Raw genomic sequence first — 10,574 nt, forward strand, 5'->3', positions numbered from 1 at the left:
GTATGATTTATATGATGTACCTTCATCACGGGAGTGTGTATTAGCAAGGACCATTATAAGATAGATTAAATAAGTATTATATAATGGTCTGAGTTTCACATTAACACAATTAGAGTAGGTGATGTCTACTAAAACCAGTCCTCTATCAGGTTTACTCTAACAGAAAGTGTGGATTTCAAACATGCAGATGTGGACTCACAGCATCGAAGGTAATTTCCTTTCCACTCTGTCATTTCTGACACCACATTGTGAGCAGCCGTCCCTTTAGACCTTTCCCAGAGTTTTGCCCTTGGTCTTGGATTGCGTGCGCTAGGTAATGAGACTATTGCCATCAGCTGAGCATGAATCCCCGAAGGCAGACCTGTTGCTCGCGAGTAACAGCTCAACTAGCCCGGACTTCTGACTGCATCAGGCAGCTTGAAAAAGGTCACGTTAAATGCACGGGTCTTCAGTATAAAAGGCAGTGCTATGTGATCAGACTTGTGATCGGATCAGATGCTGCAGGTTGAAGGCTTGAGAACTGCACAAGGACACAAAACCAAAAGCTGCTCACTATGATCAAAACAAGTATTCAACAAAAATCAGCAGCTTCTGGACGTCTAAGGTAAATGAAACCGTATTAGTTGTCAGGGTTGATTAGTGTCAAGCAAATATAATGACTTCAGCACACTCAGATTATAGATTTGAGGTCTGCTCTAGCCTGCACCCTCTTTGAGAGCTGGAGATGGTTGAATGCGCTCTTCCTTTGCCCCCTTTAGCGCCATGACATGTTGCAGACGCCTTTCGCAAAAGGCTAGAGCACATCCCAAGGTCAAGAGCTGAAGAAAGAGGATGGACGGAGGAGTCGAAAATAAAAAACCCACTCGGCTCACCAAGAAAAGCCTTTCCATTACAGACGTGAAGCTGTGCCTCAATGTCATTCAGGCTCTGACAGTGCATTAGTCCAGCTCGAACGTAACAAAGTCGTATTCACCCTGACGTGCAAGGCACTGGTTTTGTTACAGCAGATTGAGTTCTGTTACGGTCAGTGTCCAGCCTGTAATTCTTGCCGAGTTAAGTACTCCACTGAATCCACGCAAGTAATCGCAAGATGACATGAAAATGAATTAAAATATGAGGTTCAGCCAAATATCTATAATTACCTAAATTTATGTAACCAACCATTAAACGTCGCTTTAACCGTGTAAAATGTGTTTAATAACCATTACTTGTTTCACTTGTCAAAATCAGTATTTCTGCCTGTATTTTTCACAAGCTCTTAACCGTCATGAAACAATTCAGTTGGTTTTTGCAGTTAGCCGTAATGTGAAAAGTAAAAGGGTAAACAGGATAAAGTCTCAAAATAAGACCCTGCACAACAAAATGTTATATTTACGTGATCAATATTGCTGTTTGAGGTTCGTTCTTCACAGGCCCCTGCTTTTTAAAGCAACTTGAGAATAACAAGCACAACATGTATTTTTAGAATAACTACAGTGAGGAAAAAAATAAATATATATATATATATATATATATAAAAATAGGTGTTTATTAAAGTCATTATCTATACTGTTCTTTCTGCAAGACTTAGAAAAATTAGAGTTGTGGGACATCGTCTTCTCTCGGTTGCTACACCTGGAAAAGCACTTTTCTTGTCTGTTTGCCTGAAGGACTCTCCACAGGTTTTGGCTCGTGAAGTGCCATAAATTACCCGAAGAAAGTGTTAATGCGAGCAGCGCTCTTTTGGTACTTCTGTTTGCCCATCCGGCACACGGGGCCCAGAGCCCTCCATGAGCCTGCATAGATATTCCCTCGCCCTTCCCGAATTCATCTCCGCACTGTTGACATTCTCGCCACCGCCAGATGGAAGCCACGTCACCGCGGAGATAACACAGACAAGACGCCCACACGAATTTACATACTGCTTTTTGGATGACTTACCTGAAAACGTGGCCCTTCCCTGTTCATTAGCGCACAGCTCATTAGACACGGCGAAGCTGCCGAATCCCACCCCAGCTGGGCCAGCCACGCTGATGATGTCAGGATGATAGCGCACCAATGCCAGGTGCTAATGATCTCTTTCCTGTCAACGCTTTTATTGCTGAAGGGTGGCCAAGACCTTAGTGGAACTTCACTACGGCGTTCTTCCAAGGTAATGAAAGTGCTGCGTACGTAAGGTGTGTTAATATGTTATGCCGCTAATGATACGCCATTAAAAAATTGTTTAAGGTGATGAAGAAATATGCAAGACTCATGGCACTGTCCATTAGGTTTGATGAAAATTAATATAAATAAAATACTTTCAGACGTTAAGTTCCTGTAGTGGTCAAATGTGGTTATATTGGCAGTGGTGGCTTAGCAGGAAGTGGAGGAAGTGGACATGTAAACCGAAAGGTTCAAAACCAAAACCACCAAGGTGACACTGAGGTCCTTTTGAGCAAGGTACCGTCCCCACACACTGCGCCCCGGGTGCCTGTCATGGCTGCCCACTAATAACTAAGGGTGATGGGTTAAAAGCAGATCAGATCAGCATATTATTCAGCAGAGTTTAAATGATGACTTGAAATCAAGGCTATTTTCTAATTTCTAAATTAGATGTGATGGCCTAGTGGTTAAGGAAGCAGCCCCATAATCAGAAGGTTGCTAGTTCAAATCCCGAGCAGCTAAGGTGCCACTGAGCACCTTGGGGACTTAGCAAAGCACCGTCCCCACACACTGCTCCTCGGGCGCCTGTCATGGCTGCCCACTGCTTACCAAGGGTGTTGGTTAAAAGCAGAGGACACATTTTGTTGTGTCACCGTGTGCTGTGCTGCAGTGTTTCACAATGACAATCACTTCAATTTCACTTCACTAATTGAAACACTCATTGCAATGTCAGCGAAAAAACAAGCTGGCCAAAAGATTAAATATAAAAATCTTGCTCCAGATCCAGGCTAGCTAGCCCCAGGCCAAAGGGTTAAAATCTCTGTTAACTCAGAGTAAAGACCCATGCCCTGAGCACAATAAATCACAATCAATTATTCAGACTAAAGCTTGCTTTAATATTTAAAACTTTTACTAAGACAAGTGTTGGAAAGAGACTCAGCGCATATGTCAGCAGGTAATGTCGGCTATGCCGCTGTGAGAGAGACAACAATATGATGCCACTCTGGTGCTCCCTTCACCGCAGTCATGCTCATCCTCATAACGCATTCGTGTGAGCATACAATAAACTAAATGTATTTGCCTTAAGAGAGTTCACACACACACATACACATGCCAATTTAAAGTGAAATTTTTAAGTAATTGCAAATGCAATATCCAGTACCATGCTGGTAAGGCCGAACTGGGAATGCAAGGAGATAAAAGTTTGTGTCATATTCTGTCCAGATGCGCTAGGGTAGTGTTGCTCCTCTTTTCCTGAGGGGAGAGCGTAATGTCACTTCTCTTCAAGGCACTGTCTAAGCACCAGCTCCAGTTGCCATGGAAACATTTCACTGCCGTACCGGCTCAATGTGCCGGCCCTGGAGAGAAAATGCCTGCTGAACAAACCCAGCGCCTCAGACTGCAGGAAGGATGGAACAAAAGCCTGGACCCAATATATTATTAGATTGTAACAACACCTATAGTGTAATATTGAGGCAAAAATAAAAGTGCTATAGATCCTCAACTCATTTTCAGTCAGGCTTTACCAAAAAAAAAGACACTGGCAGCCGCTGTCAGGCTAAAATGATCCAAAGCCTTATTCCTTTTTATTCAATATATTTCTTCTATAATATATTCCAAATAGCAGAAGCCTGCTGTGACACAGCAATGATTTTATATTTCAAAGTCCTGTATCACCATTATTGTAACAATTTCATGTTACTGTGGTGGGTGTGTTCTGCTGATTTACAGTGTTTATGTATCATGAGTGAATGCATATCTGCGTAAAAAAGAAACTGTAACTATAAGGCCACAATGAAGCAATTGTGGCCTAATGTGCTCACTAAAAAAAAAAAAAAAAAACAGAGTGTGTGTTCGGCAAACACACCATTCCTAATAAAGAAACAGGGCAGCATGGGAAACCGAACAGAACTTAACTGAAGAAGCAGGAAGTGCGGCCTAACTGCAGCTTCTTTTGAGGTGAATCTCCTCACTCATCAAATTGAGATTCAAACAAAGACACAGCATTAGGGCAGGCGATTAACATGATATCTATACGAACACATACGCAACCAAACAATACATACACTCATTATAAAACCAAGCTGCAGCAGGCCAATACAAAATGGCATATTATAGTGGAAAAGGGCAGCGCTTATACCTCTGTGTATTTCACTTCCTGTGTCATGAAAAATGCCTCTAATCTCTCTAAGGACAGATTTAGCGGTGTTAAATCTGCAGCAACCTCTGCCATGGGAAAACCCACAGTTGTGTGTTTTAGAAGGTGAAATATTGGTCTTAAAGCTACTACTAGCTATATATAACTTGTATGCCATTTACGAACAGGGCTGGTTGTCCTTTCACAGGGAAACCTTCAAAAGCCAGTCATTCTTCATGGAACGATATTACACACTATGATTTGTTATGTTGGAAATTGAAGGAAACAAAAAAATCCAGGGTCTTATTTTTTTATATTTTATAGGTATATATTAAAACATGGCCTCCACAATCACCGGACCTGAACCCAAACGAGATGATTTGGGGTGAGCTGGACCGCAGAGTGAAGGCAAAGGGTCCAACAAGTGCTAAACGCCTCTGGGAACTCCTTCAAGACGACCGCTGGAAGCTCATCGAGAGAACGCCAAGAGTGACCAAAGCAGTAATCAGAGCAAAGAAACTAGAATATAAAACATGTTTTCAGTTATCTCACCTTTTTTTGTTAAGTACATAACTCCACATGTGTTCATTCATAGTTTTGATGCCTTCAGTGAGAATCTACCAACGTAAATGGTCATGAAAATAAAGAAAACACATTGAATGAGAAGGTGTGTCCAAACTTTTGGCGTGTACTGTGTACACACATACACACACACACACACACACACTAATTTTCTGACTGTTGCTTTCAAGATAAACTTTTCAAACTAGCTTTAGCCTGTTAGCAGCACTCTGAGATGAGTGAAACTGGGCCACTACTGGTTTGCTACTCATCTCCGCAGCCATTACCAGGCAGCGCGCAACATGCTAACATAGACTGTTCCACAAAAAGCACAAACTCTCTCTCATGCCACTGGGCCCCCTGCCGCGGAGGTCCCCGGTGTGACCCTCTGTCACTACTGATACCCGGTACTACAAAGCGCCACGCCATGTTTGGTGGCTACAAAGCTTCACTTTGGTCGGCCGCTTTGATCGCAGACTAGCGTCGTTCCTCTAGAACCATCATCATCTGTTCTCGTACAAGTAAACAATGCGTCCCATCTGTCTCTGCTGCGCGGCGCTTCTCCTGGAAGGGACGCACTTCATACGGCGCAAAGCAAATCCACCGACACCGTTGACAAACTCATTCTGCAGTCAGATATTCGCGCTGACGGCGTATTTTCCACTCCGGGGGATTTTTCAACGGTAAGTACCGCTGCACTTGCGGAAAGTTATTGTGCGCAGCCCTTTCGGGGCGACTTTTCATAAAAAAAAAAAAAAAAACGTGGTTAAGCAGTTTATCCGCAGACTGAAAATTTGAATATTAATGAACAAGTCTGAGCTGCGAGTCACTGATTTTGAACTGTGCACAACATGTCTGAAAGATGTTCTTTCCCAGGAATGCAAGCGTTGAATGACGTGTTGCGTTTAGTCAAAGATTCCAATAAAAATTGCAATAACGATGACAACAACATTTGTCATCAACATAAGGATGACAAAAGGAAATATATTCTCCACTCGAGCAGAAGTACAGACACTTGGGTTGCGTGAAGGTTGAATTATTGACTCCACTTGACTCCAAAAAAAAAAAAAGGACCTTAATACAATTTTGTTTCATTCGTATCAACGGTATTGGCATTTCTACATGTGTTGACTTTGAAAGCAAAGGAGCCGGTGTGCGAAATGTAAGGAGTAGTCCGCGCAGGATTTTACAATGTAGGCTAGCGTTGAAAAGTTCAGGGTGACTTAGAAAAGTTATTCGTTATTTCATTATTAAAATAAAATAGAAAAGTTCTATTCGTTATTCGGGGCAGTGGTGGCCTGGCGGTTAAGAATCCCGATCCGCCAAGGTGCCACTGAGGTGCCACTGAGCAAAGCACCGTCCCCACACACTGCTCCCCGGGCGCCTGTCATGGCTGCCCACTGCTCACTCAGGGTGATGGGTTAAATGCAGAGGACAAATTTCACTGTGTGCACCGTGTGCTGTGCTGCTTTGTATCACACGTGACAATCACTTCACTTTGCTGTTTTTGTTGTTAAAGACACAGTAAAACTGGCCAAATTTGCACCGGCACGGCCTCTAGTGCCTCAACATTCATTTTGTAATGTTGCTGGGCTTGCAAACGCAGTGTAAAAGTCGTCAAGTTACAAATTTGTGCTTCAGTATGTCTTAACGTCTACTGTTCGCCGTGAAAGTGAATTCTAGGGTTCGTCAGGCCTTCCGCCCTCTTCATGACGGCACAAGACGCCACACCATTCGCTGTTCGCCACCTCGCTCTGGCGCTCTCGTAACACGACACAACATGACCCCCTTGTCACCTCGATGACACGGGCCCTGCACATCTCCCGCTCCCGGGAGTTGACACCTTCGCTGCGTGCACTGATCGCCCGCCAACCACTCTCCGCCTGGTCCCATGGGACCGGCGCGGCCCGTGTAAAGGACACTTTATACGCTTCCTCTCGTCCCCCATCCTCCTTCCTTCCCTTGGTGAAGCGTTTGGCCGTGGGCTGGCGGCCGTGTGAGCACCATGGACAGCAGCCAGCTCCCCACTCTGCAGCAGAGACGTGTAACCAGCCAGGTGCACCATTTACACGCTGTGTGCGGCCACGTTGGTAAAATCATGCGGGCTCTATTTTTTTTTTTTTTATTTATTATTTTTCTACATTTTGCATTCTGGGAATAATCCCGCAATACTGAACCCGCGTATATTTACTCCTGTCGAACTTGGCAGCGGCAATTACCGAAAGTAGGCGAGACGTCGTCTGTTCTGACCCACGGACGCGTCGGCGGCGACGTGACGAAAACGCCACCGCGCGCGTCCCCAAATGTCATAATCATGACGACGACGATGATGATGGTGATGAAGATTATCGCTATTCGTAATGTCGCGACGGAGGCCGCACGGCCAGACCAGGCGACGCCCGGGAAGCACGATGCAGGCCACGGTGCAAGAAAAATATATATATAATATATATATATATAATATATATATAAAATAAGAACGGGACGGAACCACGAGGCCGCGCGGCGCGCCGCGACTCACCGAGCACGAAGAACGGCAGCTCGGTGTTCTCCAGGTCGTCCACCACCACCACGTCGCCCGGGAAGTCGTTCCTGACGGAGAACAGCAGCTTGGGCTCGGAGGCCGACGGGCTGTGCATGATGCTCAGGTCGTTTTCGCGCAGGAACGGCAGCGCCGACACCGTGACGCTCTTGGTCTTGCACTCCATGTCCTGCGGCGGCTCGTCGTCGGCGGCGGAGGCGGCGGCGGCCGGACCGAGCAGCAGGAGCCCCAGCAGGAGCGCCGGGAGGACGCGGGGACGCGGACGCGGACGCGGACCCATCTTGTCGCGGATCCGCCAGGCGGCTGCAGTCGTCAGCTGAGCGGCGCGGCGCGGCGCGCAGCCGCCTCTCTCTTTTAAAGAGAAATAAAGGCGCAAAGACCTCCGTCTGCTCCGACAAACGCCTAAAGGAGATTTGCTTCTTTTTTTTTTTTTCCTATTACGTTAATACGTTGTTATTTTTTTTTTTATGATTTTTTTTAGAGGATGAATATAAAGAAGATTACGTTCCGCGTCGTGTCATAAGAAAGGCTTTTCGTGCCATTTAATTGGACGCGCCTCCTTTTAAAAGTGCTTAACAGCGGGGGGGGGGTGGGATGCAGGATTAATAATGTCAGCTCGTCATATTTCGGCCGTTGTTCGGCACCAGTCATTTTAAATGGCGGCAGACTGTGCTTCTTCTGCCACACCGGCCAGGAGGAGGAGGATGATGAGGAGGAGGAGGAGGAGGAGGCCCGGTGCATCTGCTGAGGGCAGGAGCAGGTGCAGGACCAGGAGAACCCGCCACTAAGAATGATCTCGCTGTGTAATCTTGAGCCCCATCCAGCTCTCCTCCCGGGCTTCGGCAGGCTGTGAGGCGGTTCTGTGATGAGGGGCCGCGGGACTCATTTCAGCTGCGACCCTGCTCCATAATTGTACTTTGAGGAGGGGGGGGGGGGGGGTTGTCTCTTTGGGGTGTCACTTTCTTTGGGGTGTCTCTTTAACAGTAGTTGGCTGGTTCTTACGTGCCGCGCTGGAGCTGCAGCGTCATGTGTGGCTGTGAAATGCTCTTCTGTCGGTTTGTTATAGTACCTTTTGAGGAAAACAAATGGAACGACACTCGCTAAAGGTTCAGGCCTCATCGACCTTCCCATATTGTTTTGTCCAAACTTTACTGTTGGAAATGAGTAATACTTTAAACAATATGGAGAACTATACAACATGTCTTTATACATGTCTTTTTATTGCACTTCTAACACATCTTCTTTATTATGAAGAGCTGTATAGACTATTTATACAGTATACACAGTATATCGTGTATTGAAATATTGTTCAACACAGACCCTAAACTAAACTATACTAAATGCATGGGTGGTAGTAGCCTAGTGGGTAACACACTCGCCTATGAACCAGAAGACCCAGGTTCAAATCCCACTTACTACCATTGTGTCCCTGAGCAAGACACTTAACCCTAAATTGCTCCAGGGGGGGACTGTCCCTGTAACTACTGATTGCAAGTCGCTCACGCTAAATGTAAATGTAAACACTATACAGATCTATATAAGACCTCTACCTGTACAATGAACAAGGAAAAAATAACATATTTACATTTACCGCATTTACCAGACACCCTTAACCAGAGCAACTTACTATCAGTAGTTACAGGGACGGTCCCCCTGGAGCAACTTAGTTAAGTGTCTTGCTCAGGGACACAATGGTAGTAAGGGGGACAACATCATGTAGGATGCTTGTAGGTGGATATGTTGGATATTTCAAACAGGACATTGGTGGCCTAGCGGTTAAGGAAGCGGCCCTATAATCAGAAGGTTCAAATCCCGATCTGCCAAGGTGCCACTGAGCAAAGCACCGTCCCCACACACTGCTCCCCTGGCGCCTTTCATGGCTGCCCACTGCTCACTAAGGGTGACAGGTTAAAAGCAAAGGACACATTTCATTATGTGGACTGACTGCTGTGCTGCAGTGTTTCACAATGAATCATATTTCACTATTCTCCTAAATTCAAACTTTCTTATTATATCAATTATTATGTTATTTAACAAAAGGGCGGACCTTTGTTTTGTTCATTATGTAGTGTGCTTGTAAGTAAAGTCCAAAGCGAACAAATGGTTGCGATAAAAGACAATACCATAGAAATATTATTATTAGAAAAAGATAATCACTTCAAAATTTCTGCCACAGAAATGCACTTGGCTACATTTGCCTAGCAGCATATCAGTATAAAATAATATAATGGTATAATTACTTTAAGCAGTTTACTCATTATGTTAATTTTGAACAAATGCATGATATACCTCACTTTCTTTGCCAATTGAGCTAAAGTATTAACTTTACAGAGTGGTCAATGGGACATGGATGGCCATAGAGAAGTCAGGCTAATGCACATTCCTAAAGGTCAGGTAATTCAGGGACAACTTTAATGAAGTTATTTGGGTCTGCGGCGTATAACGTTGACGCTCATATTATTTTGAGCCCAGTTTTGGCCGAGGCAGGAGCAACCGTTGTCTCAGCATGTTTCATGAAACTAACCAGACATGGCAAGCAGCGTTGTCCTGCTGTTGGCATCAGCAGAACCGCTAGCAGGCACGTGGGCAGCGAGATGAACACCCCGCTGCCTAAACTGAACTGACGGTACAAGAACAGAAACCATCTGATGATGGCGGCTGAATACTGCAGATGGTGATGCTGCAACCGACGCCTCCCCCGTTTTTTTTTTCTGGACTTTGGCGGCACGGGGCGCTGCTGCCTGGTGTAGCATTAAAGTCCGCATTTTATTTACGTGCGTTCCAACTAATTACGTCGCCGTTTCAATAACTCAAGAAGGAATCATTTTAATGAATTAAGGGGTCGATGAAATAAGTCAATGCTGGCATTAATCAGAACGCAGAGGAGCCGGGCCTTACGCCGGACCAGAATCTCAGCCAATAACCAGAGACTTCTATAGGTGATGAAGCAGACACCAGAGTCGAATACTTGGATGCACAAAAACTGCAAGCAGCTCATAAATTAAGATAGCATGATGCTCACTCAGCCAACGAGATTTCAGGCTCAGATACGCAACAAATCTGGCTCAGGGGAGTGACTGCATTGTCATACAAATTCTCTACCGGGATAGATATTTGTAAGGATTTGTGTGCTGGGTTATTCTTATCACAGTAAGAATAGTCACAGTCAGTCTTTTGAAAACATATATACAGTATACACCCCAAAATACC

The 10,574-nt window shown here is 45.1% G+C and overlaps 1 protein-coding gene across 2 annotated transcripts in view; it reads right to left on the reverse strand.

Annotated features, from left to right (window-relative positions):
- Window positions 1–7,817, reverse strand: part of astn1 (astrotactin 1) — a 195,131-nt gene extending 187,314 nt beyond the window's left edge. Inside the window, exon 1 of one of the 2 annotated variants that reach the window (XM_028976985.1) lies at window positions 7,344–7,817. In XM_028976985.1, the coding sequence (XP_028832818.1) occupies window positions 7,344–7,644 (301 nt within the window). In that variant the 5' untranslated portion in view covers window positions 7,645–7,817. The remainder of the gene's footprint in view (window positions 1–7,343) is intronic. The other variant, XM_028976984.1, reaches the window with a different exon arrangement.
- Between the last annotated feature and the right edge of the window lie 2,757 nt (window positions 7,818–10,574).

Source organism: Denticeps clupeoides, chromosome 4 (genome assembly GCF_900700375.1).
Source record: "Denticeps clupeoides chromosome 4, fDenClu1.1, whole genome shotgun sequence".
NCBI lineage: Eukaryota > Metazoa > Chordata > Actinopteri > Clupeiformes > Denticipitidae > Denticeps > Denticeps clupeoides.